At 40.4% G+C, this 21,026-nt stretch overlaps 1 protein-coding gene across 1 annotated transcript in view; it reads left to right on the top strand.

Annotated features, from left to right (window-relative positions):
* The window catches only part of LOC124172503, a 51,986-nt gene that overhangs the window by 25,252 nt on the left and 5,708 nt on the right, over nucleotides 1-21,026 (top strand). The window contains exons 6-8 of the mRNA XM_046551943.1: nucleotides 3,027-3,161; nucleotides 5,314-5,433; nucleotides 15,366-15,438. Coding sequence (XP_046407899.1) covers nucleotides 3,027-3,161; nucleotides 5,314-5,433; nucleotides 15,366-15,438 — 328 coding nt within the window. The remainder of the gene's footprint in view (nucleotides 1-3,026; nucleotides 3,162-5,313; nucleotides 5,434-15,365; nucleotides 15,439-21,026) is intronic.

Raw genomic sequence — 21,026 nt, forward strand, 5'->3', positions numbered from 1 at the left:
AAAAAGAATGTATAGGGAACTGAATAATCGATTACGACGTGAAACTAAGAGGGCAAGGGAGGCTTGGTGGAAAAGACAGTGTGAGGAAATGGAAAAGTTCCAGAAGGATGGAGAAATAGGCGCGTTGTACGCCAAAGTTAAGTCACTATCGGGCGGCAAAAGAGGACAAGCCATGTCTAAAATTAAGGCTAAAGATGGGAGGATGCTAACCGAGCGAGAAGAGGTACAGAGTAGATGGAAGGAATACGTGGAGGACCTGTATGACGGAATGAACAGACCAGAGAGATTGACTCTAGAGGAGGAAAGTGCAGTGGAGGAGGATAATCTTGGGCCGGGGATATTAGATTCGGAAAAAGAGAGAGCACTTCGTGATATGAAGGCTAGGAAAGCAGTAGGCGTAGACAATATCCTGTGTGAGCTTCTGAAGAATCTAGGGAAGGAAGGTAAGAAAAGGTTTTTCGAACTAGTGCGCAGGATCTATGAGGAGGGATGCTGGCCGGAAGATTTCGTGAAGACGGTTTTAATTCCGCTTCCGAAAAAGAAGAAAGCTGTGGAATGCGGAGATTATAGGACTATCAGCTTAATATCGCACGCGGCGAAAGTGGTGCTGAGGATATTGAACAGACGAATGGAGGCGAGGGCAAACGAGTATTTGGGCGAAGATCAATTTGGTTTCAGAAAGGGGAAATCAACTCGTGATGCAATAGCAATAATGAGGTCCCTCGTGGAGAGGAACCTAGAATACGACCAGGACGTATATGCGTGTTTCGTGGATTTTGAAAAAGCGTTTGATAGGGTGAACTGGGTAAAGTTAATGGATATTCTCAAGAAAACAGGTGTAGATTGGAGGGATAGACGACTGATTCGTAATCTGTATATGGCCCAGACTGCGCAAGTGAGGGTAGCGGACGGAGAATCCGGGTGGGCAAGCATTGGCCGAGGTGTGAGGCAAGGCTGTCCTCTATCGCCGCTGCTCTTTAACGTGTACGCTGAAGAGATGGTAAGGGAAGCATGGGATGAGTTAGAAGCTGGAATAAAAGTGGGAGGAATGATGTTCAAATCAGTGAGATTCGCGGATGATCAGGCGCTGATTAGCCAGTCAGCAAGGGGGCTTCAGGCTCTAGTAGATGCGTTATACGAGCGTTGCGAGGAATATGGGATGAGGATTAATCACAAGAAAACTAAGGTAATGCGGTTTTGAAAAGCATCACGAGCGAGGAATGTGAGACTTAAGATAAAGGTGGGTGGTGAAAAACTTGAGCAGGTTGAGCAATTTAACTATTTAGGCAGTACGTTAGAGGAAAATGGATACAGTAGTAAGGACATCAGGAAGAGAATTGCATTAGCGAAGGAGGCGTTCATGAACAGGAAGGAGCTTCTAAGAGGTTCGTTATGTAAGAGTTTAAAGAAAAGGTTAGTGAAGAGTTTGATCTGGAGTGTAGCTCTCTACGGTGCGGAAACGTGGACACTGAGGAAAGAAGACGAGAGAAGATTGGAGGCATTCGAGATGTGGGTTTGGAGAAGAATGGAGAGGGTGAAATGGACGGAGAGGAAAAGGAACGACGAAGTGTTGGATATGGTTGGCGAGGAGAGGCAGCTTTTAGATGAGATACGGAGGAGACAGAAGGTATGGATGGAGTTAGATCTTAGTGGTGAGGGGATGTTGAAAATGGTGCTAGAGGGTAGAATGTTAGGGAAACGAGGGAGGGGAAGGAGAAGAATAGGATTTTTAGATAGATTGAAAGAGAGTAGGCCTTACTGTGAGTTAAAGAAGTCAGTGCTGGAAGGAAAGGGAGGCTCCCAGATCACTTCTTGCGTACTCCATGGAAACCTACCTTAATCGGTAGAATACTAAAATAATAATACAATTCCAAGACATCGCTTCAATTGCAGGTAGGCTTGTTGGTATACTGGATAGCGTCGTCGACTCCCACGTTGAGGGACAGGGCTCGAGGCTTCACCACAGCAGTACATTTTGTATTCTTCATCTTGATCATGAGGCAGCTAATATTTCATTAATTGAAATTGCAGCAAGCATAGGCAAAAGAAATTTTTAAAATCCATTTCAGCATTTAGGTATTTAGGCAGTGTCATTTCAAACGTGGAGATATGACGACTATAGTACCAAGGGTGAGAGTGTGCTAGAATGTTTTTTGTACTGCTTATACCGGTCAACTTCCAAATTAAAAATGAAAACAACTTCTTGCAAGAGCACATGCCATTAAAGCTCACAACAGGCAGCAATAGGTATGCAGATGTAATTAATAATAACATGAAACGAATATAAATTGCCATATCTCCCGAATAATTGTAATTCACATTACTCTACTGGGAGTTTACCTACAAAGTACCTATATACTAAAAAAACCATTCGAAAACATCATTTCAATTAACAAATAGGATGAAATAAAAGTTGATTATTTTAAATAAACAAATATGCTTGTGCTCCCTGCTCCCCAATATATTCCGTACTCCAACCCGCATAATATCGAGAACCACCTGCAAATGTCACTTCTTGAAAAAAAGCTACTGCTATTACTCCCCACTAATCTTTTGGTATGTTTTTGAGGAGGGTAGCAAGTTTATTCTCCTTATGTCCTCCTTCGAAATTACACTGCTTAAATACTAAAAGGCCATTATGAGGATAAAAAAATTCTCTCATGCAAATGCTTGCTGTGATTAAAATCAATGAAAACTCATCGCTGTCTGATCAATATGGAGATTACAAATTAATCTGCCGTGGCAAAGCCTCAAACCTTGGCCCTTCGGGTGTGAGTGGACAACTTTATCCACTATATCAACAGACCTACTGGCAATAGAAGTGCTATTTTGGAATGATATAAGTCTTGCAAAAAGTACTGCATGCAAATTAATTAATTACAGCCAAACTGAGGCCCATTCAAAGGAACCACTACCTGTTGAGATATGTATTTGGCATTCCGAATGCCATAAAAATGTGATATTGATAAAGGCTGAGCAAGGTACGCGGTGTTTCCTTATAAATGACTCCCAGCATTCTCTTCTAGTTTCGCGTGAAAGAGGAGTACAAAGAGCACTTGCAGAGTGCTCTGTGCAGTACAGAGAGTCATTCTGCACTGCACACACCAGATCCTGCTAAAATTTTGAGTGATGTCACCGACCCACTAGCAACTGATAAATTGGTGAGTGTACTCTTGCCTTGTCTAGTGCAGTTTTGCTGTAAGGCAGATTCACTCTTTGGTGGAATATATTCCCAACACCACTCACAAGGAGACAAACCAAGACTGATGTTCGGGATCTGAATGCCTATTTTATATTCTAAAACTATGTAGGTAATGTAGAAAAAGGGTCATGGATTTCTTCCAGATAGGCCCAGGTTCGAGACAAATTCTCATGTTAACACGTTGCGTACGGATGACAAGAATTCTTGTAATTATTTTCCCGAACATTCCGGATGGATGACGAAGATTTAGGCGAGTCAACCTAAACAATTTTAAAGTGTATAAGTATTCATTAGTACGTTTTCAGTTGTTGTTTGTTATTCATAATGAATTGATACATCATAACGTTTGATTGGGTAAAGTTTTATTCTAAAAATTAGCTTTTTAACCATGTTTAAACCAAAGGCATTGCATCCTAATTGGCACATATTTCCAAATTGGCGTTCCTAGGAATTTAAATACCCCGGTACGTAACCTGTTAAAACCGTGAATAAGCCGTGAATTTTGTCTACCGTGAACTAACTTGGAAATAGCTGTGAATTTTATTCTGAGACCTTAAAATCCTCTCAAACTTGATTGTGGAACTACAATTGACCATTCAAAAGAAAAATCGATATGTCGATCATGTTTCAAGGTCATTAACTCTCAAACAATGTCCACACATTTGTCTGTACACGTATATTAGAAGTGCAAATATTGGTCCGTGTGTCATGACGAGAGACAGACCTTAAGCCTGTCATTGGAAGACTGCTAACCAAAGTGATCATTAACTCTAGCAAGAAATCAGACACCTCTTCACTTCCCTGTCACCCTCCATTTTCCCACTCTCAACATTTATCCGGCTCTAAATTTTGCTAATGATAGGCGACATAAAAAGGAGTACTTTCATTGCTGCGTTTGCATTGCCGGCGTTTACAGTGTTGGTAAACTTTTAGTAAGCGTGCAGTCGGTGATTTTTATGTGATCAATATTTATTCTTAGAAATAAAAAAAAACAGACTGTGAATTTGACAAAATATAGACGGTGTAAACCTGGAGAAAACCGTGAATTTTATAATTCAGTTAGAGTGGGAACCCTGTTGTATTCTGAAACTATATTGTTAATGTAGAAAAAGGGTCATGGATTTCTTCTACAGTCCTGGGTTTGAAAGAGATTCTCATGTTAAGATTTCGTGCACCACCTTGAGTAATCGATCCCTCTCAGCTACCTTGTTGGCCGAGTGCTCACCCCTTCCAGTGTCTTATGCAGCTTGGGTCATGTTTGAGTCCCGATGTAGACTAATTTTATTCCTCTTTTGCACCCTTCGGAAATATTCCATTGTAAAATATTAAATTGAACTATTCCATTGAAAAATATTGAGTTGAACTATTCAATTGAAAAAAATTCAGGTGAAAAATATTCAATTTAAAAAAATCCAATTGAAGTTTGTCACTTTTCAATGGAATGGTTCAACTGTAAATACAGTAGATTCCGGTTAATTGGGACGTATCGGGACTTGTGCACTTGGTCCCAATTAAGCGGCTGCCCCAATGAGGCGAACTATCCTGTATATGGGCATAAACAAACGTTGAAATGATGGAAAGAAGACTAAAGAAATTTTTTAATGCAGTATAAGTTAATTAAACTATTAATTTGATTGATAAATCAGCGAGTTTAATTTAATTTAATTTTTAAAAATTATAACGATTTAGTTTAAAATATTTTTCACAGCCTCGGACGACACTGAATGAATGTCTTTTATTAATTCCTTTTAAAGAAAAGTCCTATCATCTTGCGGATAATGTCACAACAAGAGCTTTCAAAATAGGGCAAAAATAGGAGCATTTTTGAAAAAAAAAGTGTAGATTAAAGGAGGAAAATAAAAAAATAGTATTCTGAAAACAAAAAATTTTAATTTTGTCTCGAGAATATAGTCTAAGTCATGGCCCAATAAAGCGGCATACTGTCCCAATTAAGCGGAAAATACTCTGGGATATTCCTCTATTGGGTTCTGTTTTTCAAGATCTGCCCCAATTAAGTGGTTGCCCCGAGAAACCAGTGGACCCATTTAACGGAATATATTTTCATCATTATACTTGGATTTAATCGAGTAACACCCTGCATTTTCTTCTAGTTTTATGTAAAAGAGGAGAACAATGAACCCCTAAGAGAAGAAAATAATGAAGTGCTGCATGGAACAGCTCTGGATGGAATTGCCTGTGCTGGCGTAGACCCACTGGCAAACGATGATTTGGTGAGTGAACACTCTTTCCTTTATTTTGCTCAATTTTTTATGACCTAAATTCATTCCTCTGTTGAACATTGCCAATAAAGCAGCATACTGTCCCAATTAAGCGGAGAATACTCTGGGATATTCCTCTATAGGGTTCTGTGTTTCAAGATCTGCCCCAATTAAGCAGCTGCCCCAAGTAACCGGTGGACCCATTAAATGGAATCTACTCTGTTATTTGAATTTTTAAAATTATTAAATTTTCAATTAAAAAAATTACAAATTCATCCAATATGGTAAACTTGTTAGGTAGGATGTACTCAACTCTTTCCCTGCGATTGACAAAAATGGCAGCAGTTGTTTTTTGACTTGGGAGACTATGGTGGCAAATTTACGCCGGAGATTTTTATATGCAGGAGAACGAATGCAGAAAAAAAATACTTACCCTTGCTCTCTCCCTTTTATGGTGGTTGTGGATTCGTGAAATCTAAGTTTCAGGACCTAACAAAGTGGGACGTAGACCATACCCTCGAATTCTGGGAGCAGGCTCTTGGACCCCTCGTCTTATATCACCCCTCTTTGTGGTAAGGGACTGGGGTCATACAATTGTGCATCCAGTCATTTTGCAAAATAAATACTTGTTTTTTCTCAAAAAATCTAAGTGAGAATAGAATTTTTTGTCTTTTGAGCAGCATCTACAACTTTTAAACGAAGTTGTATGAGAAATGATCTCTGCATTTCTTCAGGGTTTTCTTCCGCGTCAGCTTGTTTGTGAACTACAGTTTCACTGGCTATCCTGCCAGCGTCTTCAGGTCGAAGGTGTCGGCTGTTGGTTTCTGCCTCGCTTATATACTGTAGGCTGGATGGGAGCTGCACTGTGATTGGCCGTCTGACTGGGCACTTCTCTCTGATTGGCTTTCTCTTTGATCACTCTTTTCCAGGCGCTGTGAAGGAAGTATCCATCTTCTCTGTTGAAATTCAAAGGTGTTTTTTGAATTTCAATTGCTTCCCTGATTTGTCTAGGGAAGTATCGGCACTCCTTAACTAAAAGTTTCTTCTCCTCAAATTAGATGTCGTGGCCAAGTTCCGACCATGCATGTTCGGCTCTACGGGGTTCTAACATTGTATGATAAATATTTACTTACATCTCAATTCTAGTATAAACATCAACATAGAAATTTTTTCTGCATTAAATGGGTCAATATTAATGGTAGAGCTTTGTTCAAATTTGACCATTCTCTGAATAAAATGTGAACTCCAACCCTCTTGCCCATTTTTTGTAAGTATAGTGATTTTTCAGCCCCAAAAAAACTCAGTTGAAGGTCCTCAGTACGCAGGGCCCCTGAGGCATGGGTTCCCCTAGTTAAGAGTAACTAAATTTTAGCATGTGAATATTTAACCTCATTTTTATCATTTTGAGCCTAGGAAAACATAATTTATCTCAATTCGGAAAAATAACGGCCAGCCTATGGTTGCATATGCTGTGTATTCTTGAATATGTGTGTATTTCTCCAGGTTTTCCTTGGACCAAAAGGGATGCCATGTTGTTCTGTTTTCTCAAAGCTTTACTTTGTTGACAGTGATGTGTTACTTCCCTAAACGATTGCCTCGTTTCAAATTTATGCCATTACTTCTTCTAGCAAAGGAATATGACTTGGGTAGCAGTTAGACAGTACTTAAGATAGTGGGTTGGCAGTATTACAGTGAAACCTGTATTAAGCGACCACTGACGGTTCCACTGAAAAATGGTCGTTAAGAGGGGTGGTCATTCAAAGGGGGTGCGGGTGTGTTTCTGACTGCATAATTTCAAGGGAGCAGATGTAAAAAAGATAGGTAACTACTGAGTTCACGCTTTACTTTAAGCAACATAAATCGCGTCTTATTCAGTGTTAGTTTTTAATTGCTGGTAAATTTTACACATTTAGTAATTTAATTAATATTAAATATTTTCTCACTACAAAGTAATGTAGTATATCTACATCTACATCTGCATAATACCCCGCAAGCCGCCTAAAAGGCGTGTGGCAGGGGGTGTTAGGACACCAGCCGTTTACAGCTAAAAAAAAAAAAAAAAATTAAGTGCTCAAACGAAGTTGGGACTAGCGTTTATTTAAGTCCTTTATGGTTCGGGGGAAAAACGAATTCCCATATCTATCCGTTCGGCAAAACATCTCTCTTAATTTATCACATCTATCGGACCTGGAAATATGGTGTGGCTCTAATATTATGTTCTCTGTGTCGCTCTTAACGATATCCATTCTCAATTGTTCCAACAATCTAAGCCTAGCGCGCAGCCTCCGAGTCTCCAACGGCTCCCAGCCTAATTCGCTTAACATCTGGGTAACACTGTCTGTACGCCCATAGCAGTTTTTGCACAAGAACATTTGCATTAACAGCAATCTACAGTAGAGATGATTACCTCTTTATTTTTTATAATGTGTACTATATAAATTTAAATATTATACGCATATACCATAACATATATAGCCTTATTAAGCTGAATTTTGAGAAAAATATTCGTCACTCTGGCCAAGGAAGTTAAATCTCACTTTGGAGCCTATGAGAAGTAAAACAAACAGTGTCAAAGCCGCAGGAACTATAGCATATATATCAAATACATATTTATTAATAACGTCCACTCTTATGAATAATGACTTTAAACATACATCACAGTATTGAGGAGAAAACATCACTTTGAGACGAAAAAAAACTGTCGTATAGAATGTTGAATTAAAACTTTTGGGCTATGTCGCCGCGTCAGATTTTGGGTGGCCCCAACGTTTCCCGACCGATGCTGGTCGCTTTCCCAAGGGAATCCCAGATTCCCTTGAGAAAGCGACCAGCATCGGTCGGGAAACGTTGGGGCCACCCAAAATCTGACGCGGCGACATAGCCCAAAAGTTTTAATTCAACATGACGAGCACCCGCGAAAGTTTTAACGAAGAATGTCGTATAGAAGTTTGCTTTAGGTCATTGCACTTTTTTTGCAATTTCAGTTTCCAACACATATTTTAGTTCTGTAAACAGTTCATTGATTTTCTCGCTGTTGAAATCTGCACTTTTCATTGAATTGTGACACTTTTCTATTAATGAAAGTGTCTCTTGAGGGCTTAATCTTGGTTCTTCGTTTGGCACAATGTTTGAGTCATCTTCATCTTTAGTAATGGTTCCTTAAAATACAATATTATCGAAAAAGAGATAAGAAAAATGGAGATAATAGATATGAAATAATGCACAATGTTATTTTTAAATACGTACTACAATAATTGAGGTAATATTGGTTATTAAAAATCCTACCTTTTGCTTCTTTGATGATGCAGTCCTCCCAATCACCGCTGAAATCATAATAGCAATCGGTGTGGTTTTCCTCCTCGGTCACCATTTGGCTGTACTCAAACCCTGCAGCTCGAGCCAAAACATCCACATCCTCTGATTTTGTCTCTTCAATTTCTTCTTCGTTGACAGGATTGAAGAAACCACACTTCTGAAAACTTTCACAATGGTTCAACTTTCCATGCAGTTTCTTTCCATGCAGAACGCACCCATGACACAGCATCACTCACTGTTATCTTCTTAGCTAAATCCGATGCGGTGGCAACTTCATCCATCCGTGCAATCAAATGTTGTATCATTCGCTTTCTGTACCTCAATTTGAATGCCTGGATAATGCCTTGGTCCAGGGGTATTAATTTTGATGTGGTATTGGGCGGGAAGAACTGCAGGTGGACATTGGTCAGTTTTATTTGATGAGAGTGACATGTAGCATTGTCCAGGAACAGGAAAATATTTCGATTTTGCCGTCTCATTTTTCTGTCAAAGGTCATTAACCAATCCTCAACAATCTTCGAAGTCATCCATGCCTTACTGTTTGCATACCAAGATATACCCAACTTTGTCATATCAGTATTCTTGAAGCATCTTGGCCGAAGAGATTTTCCAATCACCAAGGGTGCCTCTTTTTCTCCATCAGCGCTTACACAGAAACACACGGTCAATCGTTCTTTGACCTGCTTTCCACCCTTGCACTGCTCTGACTTAAGTGGGTGCTTTCCATTCATGCGACTCGTGAGTCGACTAGTGTCGACTCGCGGTAACTGTTTATAACTCTCCTATTCCTGTGCGTTACCGTTTGTTGACTTGTGTCACTACAGTGGGCGACACCCACCGAATGGAACACGAAAACCGCGACGCAAGTCGACTTGTGTTGATGTGTGTCAATGAGTGGAAAGCACCCAGTGTCAGGGATTTAGATGGCAGAGTACGGAAAAAAGTCCGCTTTTGTCCATATTAAACACATGCTGCTGTTTTCGGGTTTTGATAATCGCTAGAAGTCTCATCTTCCAATCACAGACCACTTCTTCACTTATGTCTCCAGATTCAACGGAGATCCCACGGAAGGTAATGCTATGCTAGCCACGAAATCTTCATCTTCTAATTCTATAGCAAATTGCAAGGCCTTCTCTTTTATTAAAGATCCACTTATGGGAATATTTTTCGATTGTGCGACTTTTAACCACTCAAAAACTGAAGAGTTAATTCCTTCGTATTTTTCTTGCTGCTTTCTTTTCACTCCTCGGCTCCGGTCACTGTTTTACAACTCTTTCAAAATTTCTTCCCTAGATTTTAAAATTCCGTTTATTTGGGTTTTCCCACACTTAAAACGAATCCGCTAACCTTCTTTCAGATGAACCCTTATCTCGTTCTTCAATAACTTGAACGCTTTCCTCTAAACTCAAACAAACTCTCTTCGACATCTTGGACTCGGAGATTGTTCTTATATCGTCACTCAAAGCAAACTGCCACGACTTCAATATGAAGTGGCAGTTTTGCCCACGAAAGGACTCGCTGATTCACAATTTACAAATGTTTGAGCAAAAGAAAATACGTTGTATACAAAACAGAACCCCTACGGAGAGGGTCAAGCCTACGAACCCACTCCGCCTGCCGTGACAAGAGGGTAATTATCCTCAACGGCCGAATTGTTCTGGTAAGTGCAGGTATAAACTGGTGCTGCTTACAATATAGACTTTCCTAGCAGGCTAGTAGAATTCCTTGGTCGCCTAATGGAGGGAAATTCCCGTGGTAGTGTTGGTCTTTGGTCGGGGTGAGGGGTGGTCTTTGAATAGGGGTAATAAATACATTGACTATACGGGCATCACAATCGGTTCCGAAGAAGACTGGTCGTTAGGAGGGGTGGTCGCTGGATAGGAGTGGTCACTAAGAGAGGTTTCACTGTATAAGTTGCTTAACCCTTTCAAGATGGCAGATTTTTTGTCTTAGCATGACTGCTGCACAAAGCTCCAAGACACTCTTCTTTCTCATGGTACTGAGCATTTTTGGAGGACATTCACTATGAAGAATCTCGGGGATATACACACGCTCTCAGCTCCAACCTTTTTCGACCCCTTTACATTATCTCGGACTCTGAGAGTAGTTGTGCTCCCTCCTTTCCGGGTTTACGATTCTAACTGCGGCAATGGTTTTTGGTCAAATTATGGATTGCTTAAATGTATTTGGCACATGGATAATTGTTGCTTGCACGTAAATTGCAGACTTTGAATTGAATTCCTCATTTTTTATAAGCATTTTCAAATTTTAAACAAAGTTCTATAGTTAATATTAATGCATTTAATGCAGCAACAATTTCCATGTTGTTGTTTGTACATAACTCAATATATAAGTCAATATTTATTGTAGAATGTCATTTAAAAATTGTAAACACTGCTCGAAAGACAAAGAATTCAATTCTTAGTTTATATTTCTTGAGAAAAGAAGAACTATTTATTTAGAAACATGACTGAATAAACAATTGCATGACCGCAGTCGCTTACCGTATAGAGGGGTAATAAAAGACGAGGGGTCAGGGTACCTGCTCCTGAATTCCGAGGGTAAAGCCTAAACCCTACAGTGTTGGGTCCCGAGACAAAGATGTCATACAGCCGCAACCATCGCAGAAGGGGGAGAGCTAGGAAAGGTATATGTTTGGATTTTGTTCACTTGTGTGAGAAAGTCTCCGGTAAAAATATATGGCTTTCGTCTCCCGGGTCAAGAAATATCCACAGGTATATTTACATTTTTAGTAGGGAAAAGGTTAAACTTCTGTATTGTTGAACTTCCTACTAAAAATTGAATTAGTATATGCGGTATTCATATTTGTAAACTCTTTATGCATTTTTAGAATATCGAGTGGATATCAAATGATCTCTGGTTTTCTTAATGTGGTTGGAAACAGTAGAAGAAATAAGTGTTGAAGCCATTACCAAGGAAACATTAATTCATGCATGGTAGTGTAGGGAAGAAAATACATCAATAGCAGAGCTATTTTATAAATATGATGTTACAATGGTTACATAAGATAACTCGCTGCGCTCCGCGCGCTCGTTAAGGCGCTCCGCCCCTTAAAAACCCCGGGTCCGGCTTCGCCGTCTACATTTGTGATTCTTCGAAGACTTTTAGTTCGAATAATCTCACCTCAGCTAGTGGCCGGCTTCGCCGGCCAGGGGGTAGGGAAGCGCCACACTCATTCCTCGGAACGGCTACGCCGTTCCTCGTTGAGAGGCAACTTCGCCGCCCAGGGGTTGAGTGTGCCCCCCCGGGGCTACCCCGCTTTATACTCGGAACGGCTTCGCCGTTCCTCGTCAGGGGTCGGCGAAGCCGCCCAGAGGGCAAGGGCATTTTGGAACTGTTTCGCCGTCATTCGTTTAAGGGGCGGCTTCGCCTCCCAGAGGCGGAGGGAGCCCACAGCGGCTGCGCCGCTTTAACGTCGGGGCGGCTTCGCCGCCCAAGGGTTACTGAAGCTCCCCCTCGCCTACGCCAGTTACTCCTCGGAACGACTTCACCGTTCCTCGTTGTGGGGCGGCTTCGCCGCCTTGGGGATGAAGAGCCCCCTCCGGCTGCTCCACGTAGTCCTCATGAATGGTCCTCTCCACCGAGAGGGTGCCCAGGGGGATTCGGGGGTTTTCATGTGTTATACATGCGGTCATCAATCGTCCACAGTGATCATGTGGCTATGATTTTAAAGGGTAGTGCAATGCGGCGTAATAGTGGCGACAAGTACCCATAAAAGAAGACTTAATGGCAAGTTTTCATTTTTTTGCGGGGGTTCCAACGGAATACCGGGGGTTTTATACGTGTGAAAACCAGTGGTCACAAATCGTTCTCATAAATTCCGTGCGGATAAGTCCTAGGGGTCTGGAACAGTGGCAGAATTCTGACGATTGTTTTACCCGGATAGGCGATTTATAAGAAAAATTTTCTGGGAGGTTTCACGGGGTTATCGGAGGTTTTAATAAGTAGTAGAGGCACCAGACAGTAGTAGAGTAAATTGTGACGAAAACTACTCGGAAAAGCGCATTTAAAATTTTTTTATTTTTTTTCGGCGAGCTTCCAGGAGGTGATCGGTGGTTTTCTGATATATTTTCCCGTTTTATTTACGGTGGCCCGCCCTCATCAAATATTCCGGATCTAGAGCTCAGAGGGGACGGGTAGTGCGGCGTAATGTTTGCGAGAAGTTCCCAAATAGGAGACTTAATGGCACATTTTACATTTGGGGGGATTTCAGGGGTATACCGGGGGTTTATATGTGTGTACTCCTGGCGGTCACCATCCGTTCACTTGAATTCCGTAGGGATGAGTCGCTGGGGTAAGAACCAGCGGTGGAAAGTCACGAAAAATACCGAAAAAGTAGACTTATATACAAAATTTTATTTTTTGGGGGTTTTAGGTGGGTTTACCGGGGGTTTATAGGTTTTTACTGCCAGGGGTCATCAATTGTCCTCATCAATTCCGTAGCGATGAGTGGTAAGACTAGAAAAGCGGTGGAATTGTGATGAAAAGTACCCAAAAAGGCTACTTACATTCAAATTTTAATTTTTTAGGGTTTTCAGGGGGCTTAAATATGGCCTTATCATATGGTCACATGCATTTACTATCATGTATAAGAGAAGTTGCCCGTATGACATCCATATTTCGATAGTAGTACAATAAAAAGTAAACCTCTTCCCGGAAAAAATTAGTATTGTCCGCCATTTTTATTTTTCCGCAGTTATATCGACTGCAACATTTATTAAGTTCTTATATTTTCGGAAACCAAATGCATAGATGTATGTAATTGTGGAGTTTAAAAGACATCGGTCGGGAAAACATTGAAGAAATCTTGTGTCAATCTTTTGAAAATCGTAATTTTCGGTGATTTTGGGAACGTTTTTATTTTTTCTGGAAAACCATGGACGACGAAAGAAAATTCTTACCTATATATCGTAGACGATTTTATGAGCATATATAATAATCATTTTCAGTATCCTACACCTGCAATTACGACGATGGGAGAGGGAGTTATGAAATTTGTTTCGAAAAAGCATTTTCGGACGCCATTTGTGCAGCAATTTACTTTAAAATTATCTAAATCCATTGCATAGTTACGTGACTACATTTATCAGCTTTCAAAACGTACATAAACTATCCGCGTGGCACACACCGTTCACGCGCAGTAAAATAAAAACGGAAATACCGTCCCCGGAAAAGGCGCGATTTCGGCCATTTTGTCGTCCTAGCCACGACACGTGGCGGAAACTTCTAGTTTTCGGATTTTTCCTCCGGAAGTTTCTGGTATATTTTCCCGTGTGGTTTGCGGTGGTTCGCCCTCATCAAATATTCCGGATCTAGAGCTCAGAGTGTACGGGTAGTGCGGCGTATTGTTTACTAGAAGTTCCCAAATAGGAGACTTTTATGAAATTTTTTATTTTTTGGGGGGTGTATGTGGGTTTACCGGGGATTTATAGCTTTGTACTGCCAGGGGTCATCAATCGTCCACATTAATTCCGTAGCGATGAGTGGTAATTCTTGGGAAAGCGGCGGAATCGTGACGTAAAGTACCCGAAAAGGCTACTTATGTGCAAATTTTAATTTTTAGGCGGTTTCGGGGGGTTTAAAGATGACGAAACTATATGGTCACATTCATTTACTTTCATATCTAACAGAAGTGAGCCCTATGACATCCATATTTCGAGAGTAATACAATAAAAAGCAAACCAGTCCCCGAAAAAGTGAGTAGCGCCCGCCATTTTTATTTTTTCGCGGTTAAATGCGTTGAATCATTTATAAAAAATTCATGTTTTCTGAAAAACAATGCAAAGTTGTATGTAACTACAAAGTTTGAAAGAAATCGGTAAGGATAAAGTTGACAAAATCTTGTGTTAATCTTTTGGAAATCGTAATTTTCGGTGATTTTCGAAATATTTTATTTTTTTCTGAGTAACCAAGGACGACGAAAGAAAATTGTTGCCTACATTTCGTAGACAATGTTATAAGCATATATAATAATCATTTTCGTTACCCTACACCTTAAATTAACTCGAATGGAATGGAAGTTATGAAATTTTATTCGAAAAATCAATTTTTGGACGCCATTTTGGCTGCAATTTTCTCAAATGGAAACTAATAAATTTACTTTATTACGTGCCCACGTTCATCAGCTTTCAAAAAAAGCATTAACGACCCGTGTGTCACGCATAATTCGCGCGCAGTAAAATAAAAACCGAAAGATGGTCCCCGAAAAAAGCCCGATTTCGGCCATTTTGTCGTCCTAGCGACGACACGTGGCGGAAACTTCCGGTTTTCGGATTTTTCCTCCGAATCAATTCGGGTTCCCCGCACGCGTGCCAAATTTCAGCACTCCAGCACTTCTAGAAGTGGTCGGGAATTTGTATCCATCAGTCAGTCAGTCACCACGAGGGCTGTAAATAGATAGGATTCAACGACTGATTCCAAGTTAAAATAAATGGGAAAATAATAAACGCTCTGATGGCATTGAAAATTTTTATTTTGTAAAGAAAATGTTTCTGAGGAATTATAAATTTTGATATTACGTGGTTTATAAATTAGTTTTGGTAAATATTTTCAAAAAAGTTCTGAGTCTGCTGTTTGTACATGATTCTTATTTTGATCCTTACTTCCAGCTTATTTCAGACGAGGATGGGGAGCCAATTGAAAGTTTTACTATGGTGCAGGAGTCCAGTGGAGAGGCATTTGGTGAGTACTCACAAGGGCTTGCACATTACTCCCAACATGCAGGAATTGATGTTAATAATTATGGAGGATGTACATGCCTGTCCTTTTATTTGGCAATTTTTTACTGTGACCAGAGAACTAATTGACAATTTCGCAGTGGCTCGTCATCCACAATGGAAGCAGTGGGGAAGTGCTTCCATGGGCTACAAATAGGTGTGCACAGATAAGGCTTATTGTGACTGTTTCTGAAGGATTAAGAACCTGAATTAGTCATCTATCCATATTTTCTGTTTTCTTCAATATAAGTGCCAATTGGATAGGGGAGAAGAGTTATATTTACTTACTTTTTTGTAGTCATCTGCATGTTGTATAATGGTCCTCTTTAAAAAGAATTTTCTTCAATGTTTGAGTGTCCAACTACTTGGACCAAATGCTGGAGAAATATTCTCTCTATGGCTTTTTTGAGTTTAAAATTCATATAAGAATTCTGTCATGGTTCATCCAAGCTACGAGACGAGTTTATTTAACCTCATACTCAAATATTTTACCAAATATTTGAGTATGAGTTTGATTTGAGTAAAATATTTTACCAAACATAGGATTAATAGTGGGTATCATGCTAATTTTATGTAGTTATATAATGTTTCTAGCTGCTAGTTTTATCCATCTGGCCACAGGAGGTAAGTTTAGGGGCAGTAACCTTTCCCGTTTGGAAGTGCCTTCACATTATTTTGCAGCTTAACCGTTGAGGCGTTATGGTAGTGACGGCTGGGAGCCACTCTGGGCGACCGATGCCGATCGTTTTTTCCCTCTGCCGGAGGTCACATACCACTCAATTGCGGAACAACTAGAAGAGATAGAGACTTGCGGTTTTCTTTATTGTATTTAGGAGACGCGTATTCACATATAGGAAAGAAATAAATAGTAATACGTCCTCAGGTTTTTGAGAAAATCAAGTTGGACTGTGGCCAATTATAACTTGACTCCAAGCTGAAATATAAAAATTCTAAAACAAACAATCTGTGGCTGCACTTTTGTTATACAAAATACCTTGAGACCCACGTATCTATGTTAATTTGCGTGGCCTAAAATGGGTACACCGTGGAGTACTGCAGGCCTAAAATGGCGGCGAAGGACGTGATTAGGGCCAATTCGAATTTCTTACCTCCCCTCACCCCGCTCCGCCTTCCCAACAACGGCAACGTCGCAGAAAGTGGAATGGGGAGTGATACCCTCAGCCCCTCATACGAAGGCCCAACTTTCCAGCTCTTCCCCAGTCGCAGTCAACACAGGACATAAAGTATCAGGAGTATCAGGTTCATGGTCCTTATTAGATTAGTACCAGTGGCGCCGACTCCATGGGACCTGATGGGGCCCGAGCCCTCTCAAAAATTCGTTATGACTGTGAGGAAAAAATCGGTAAGGTTTGTCAATTTTCCCGGAGTTTCCAGATATCGAGATTCGAATTTTCAGGGTTCTAATGTTGAACATATGACTACTAAAATGCTTAAAAAACTCAAAACTCACTACCTGTAAAATTTCCTGGATCAAGGAACTTTGGGTGGGTTCACAAGTCGAAGGAGGCTGCTATTGCAGTAGCTCCAAAACGATAACTCGCGACTAATTTCAACAAAGAAGGGTCTGAAGAGAGCCAATACGCTTCATATAGAAAAACAAAAGAATTTACAGTTGCGAAGGAGTAATAATTTCATCATCTCTTCTCTATGAGATAATTAAATGAAATTTTGGCTAACCAATGTTCCCTCGCAATAAATAAATTGAAGAATAGCAGTCTGTAATTATATTCTTTGCCCCCGTAGATAAATCAACATTTCCCACTTGCGATTTATGCACAGCCATCAACTCCTACTGCGTTCCAAATTGAAGCTAGGTCATTTCTTCTTTCTCAGAGATCATTCGTAGAAAATGACGATAACCCTGAGTAAATGAATTGGTTGTTTTAAAAATCATAAAAATTGTGCAACATTTTCTTAACCGTAAATCCCGGCAACATCCATTCATATTCATTCTCGGAATGAACCCATATCAATGAATATATCAATTGATGAATCGATATTGATATCACGATTAGTAAGACAAATAGAGATTACTATAAGCAGAATTTTATAATCTACTGTTGAAATTCTCTAAAAATGTTGTTCAATGTAGTGTGCTTTCTATTTTTTTTATCATGATCGAGTATTTTTGCGTTAAGTGTTTCGCATGGCGATCCAAAGCATCATCAGCTCCTGCATTACTTGTCAAGCAATGACGTGCGTACTCTTCACGCTGAGAAATGCATTTTGATGCACCACTGCTATAGAAAGAGAGATGTGGCATGAGTGTAAAAAGGTCAATGTTTGATAATAATTCAGTAATTAATGAATTTGGAGGTTTACACACTCGGAAAATACTAGGAAACAACTTGCGGGTTGCTCTATGGCAAAACATTGAGCGTAATACACAGGAAAGCGCCACAATTTCAGGTTTAATAACCAAATAGTTTTACCTGTATTTCCTCGGATGGTACCGGAACCAGGAGAAATCGTCGTGCTAAGGAGGAAAGTACGTACTTAGTACTAAGTTCCACTGAATATGAATATCGGCCTATAAGGTTGTTCCGTTTTCTTACGAGGTCTTCTCGTATTAAGGTTTTATGAGGCTTCTCTTCTCTCCTACTCTTCTCAGGACTTCCTCATTACTAACTTGGTCGGTCCATTTGACCCTCATCATTCTTCTGTAGCACATTTCGAAGGACTCCATCCTTGCTTTCTCCGCTGCTGTCTTTGTCCATGCTTCACTTCCATATAGGAGCATACTCCAAATGCAGGTTCTTATAAACTGTTTCCTTACATCCATGTTTAAATTTTCAGCTGTTAGCAGATCACCATAAGGTGGAATGCTCTCCTTGCATGGGCTATTCTGCTCATAATTTCTTTCTTGCTTCTCCCATCGCTAATGATCCTGCTTCCAAAATAACAGAATTCATCCACCTCCACCAGTGTTTGCTTCCCTATTGAAATGTTTTTTCTTGACTTCTTCTCTTCTGTTACGTAAATATCCTTGTATTCTTTGTGTTTATTTTCCGTTGATATTTATTCATTTCCCTACCCTGATTTACATTTTCAAATCCCTCTCTGTTTCTGCTACGGGGGATGTCATCGGCAAATCTTAGCATGCTTATTTTTTCTCTGTGGATATTCACTCCCAAAGCCTTTTGTTCGGACTCTGGACGTTTGTGGCACTGATGTGGTGTGAGATAGTGCTGGGAGGAAGTCACGCCTGAACGATGGCAGGGAGAGGTTGGGCAGATTCCATGCTCCCTTATTAGTGAATCAGTGCAAATGTATTCTTTGTTCTTAGAATCCTGAGATGTGAATTGCAGCAAAGTAAAATTATAGTGATACAGTCCACTATACTTCATTACAGCACCAACACCTTTTCTTTGATTTCATTAATTGCTTTTTCGATGTAAATGTTGAAAATTACAGGTGACAAAGCACAGTATTGCCTCACTCCTTTCCTAATTCTTGCTTTGTCACAGCTGGGCCCTGATTTTATCACCGCTGTTTGGTTTTTGCATAAACTGTTGGTGATTTTTCTGTCATTATAGAAGAAAGGAGTGCGACAAGGCTGTACATTGTCACCCGTAATTTTCAACGTTTACATTGAAAAAGCGATTAAGGAAATCAAAGAAAAGGCATTGGGAGTGAATATCCATGGAGAAAAAATAAGCATGCTAATATTTGCCGATGACATAGCCGTTATAGCAGAAACAGAGGATTTGAAAAATATTCTGATTAATATGGGTAGGGTAATGAGTAGATATCAACTGAAAATAAGCACGAAGAAAACCAAGATCTTAGTATGCAGCAGAAGAGAAGAAGTCAAGACCAACATTAAAATAGGGAGGCAAAAACTGATAGAAGTGGATGAATTCTCTCATTTGGGAAGCAAGATAACTAGTGACGGGAGAAGCAAGAAAGAAATTATGAGCAGAATAGCCCATGCAAGGAGAGCATTCCACCAGAAGAGAGACCTGCTTACAGCGGGAAACTTAAATATGGATGTAAAGAAACAATTTATAAGAACCTACATCTGGAGTATGCTCCTATACGGAAGTGAGGCATGGGCAATGACCGCAGCGGAGAAAGCAAGGATAGAGGCCTTTGAAATGTGGTGCTACAGAAGAATGATGAAAATCAAATGGATCGACCGAGTTAGTAACGAGGAAGTCCTAAGAAGGGTAGGAGAGAAGAGAAGCCTCATGAAAACCTTAACCCTTTCGAGACCGCCGAGTTTTCGTCTTAGCATGACTGCTGTACCGAGCCCCAAGAAACTCTTCTTTCTCGTGGTACGGAGCAGTTTTGAGGGCATTCGTTAAGAAGGGTCTAGCGGATTATTACACCCTCCGAGCTCCAACCTTTTTCGCCCCCTCGCAGCGGGGACTCCGCATTATCCCGGGCAGCGAGGGTTGATGTGCTCCCTCCTTTCCGGGTTTACGACCATACTTGCGGCATTGGTTCGCGGTCAACTTATGGATTGCTTATATGGATTTTTCAAATGGATAATTGTTGCTTGCACGTAAATTGCAGACTTTGAATTGAATTCCTCATTTTTTTCTGAGCATTGTCAAATTTTAAACGAAGTTCTACGGTCAATTTTAACGGATTTAATGCATCAATCAATCAATGCATAAATTTCAATGCCAAATATATGCTCCTAAAATTTTTCTTATCGAATTCAAACCCTTCCAAAAATCTCATTAGCTATTTCTCCGAAATGCATTACTCGAGGTAAAAAAATCCTTGCAAGAAAAGCTCTTTGTCTGTCACAGGGCAACCTTGGTATCCCTTGGAAAGTACGCTCCAATCGGGCATTCAGAACACCTGTGAAGCTTCTCTGGAATTGCATCAATCAGTATAATTATATTTTTTCTCGGAATTTTTTAAATCCCTCATTTTGTTTGGAAAATACGCTCCACCACGGGCTGAAATAACTCATGAAGACGTTCCCTGGAATTCCACCCATCAGTATAGAAACGTATTTCTCAGAATGGGTAAAGTTCATTCTCGTTCACATACCCACAATTCTTTTTGATTATAAAGTTTCCCTTCACTTCTGTCTCAGTCGTTCTTGGGTTCAAACGCTTGTGGTTCTCATTCTGCGAGTGATAACTTTACTGTATTCGTCGTGAGAAATTGGCAGTGTACCGCCAGTGTTTTTTAATCTCTGTTTGCTGCGGCTGGAATCATGGCGAAGAGATTGAAAACGGATGAACAGATATTGGAGATTTTGACCCGCAGTGGTAGTGATGATGGAGACCTGTGCTTCGATTCCGAGGACGATGATCTGGGAACGGAGGTTGCCGGTGAATTGACATCTATATCGTTGCCCTCGACATCCAGGATATCGCGGGAGCTGCACTTCTCCGCGGCTACGTCTGATGATTCCTCGTCCGATGCGGAGGAAAATGCTCCCTAGAAAAGGAAGATAAGTGATAAAGGCACAGTTTGGCGAGCCAAAGATTTATCGCCGAAGATATATAATTTTGATTCTTCCTCTTCTGGCTGTAAGGCAGATCTATCTGAAAACTCGACAATTTTAGA

The sequence above is a fragment of the Ischnura elegans genome, assembly GCF_921293095.1.
Source record: "Ischnura elegans chromosome 13 unlocalized genomic scaffold, ioIscEleg1.1 SUPER_13_unloc_1, whole genome shotgun sequence".
NCBI lineage: Eukaryota > Metazoa > Arthropoda > Insecta > Odonata > Coenagrionidae > Ischnura > Ischnura elegans.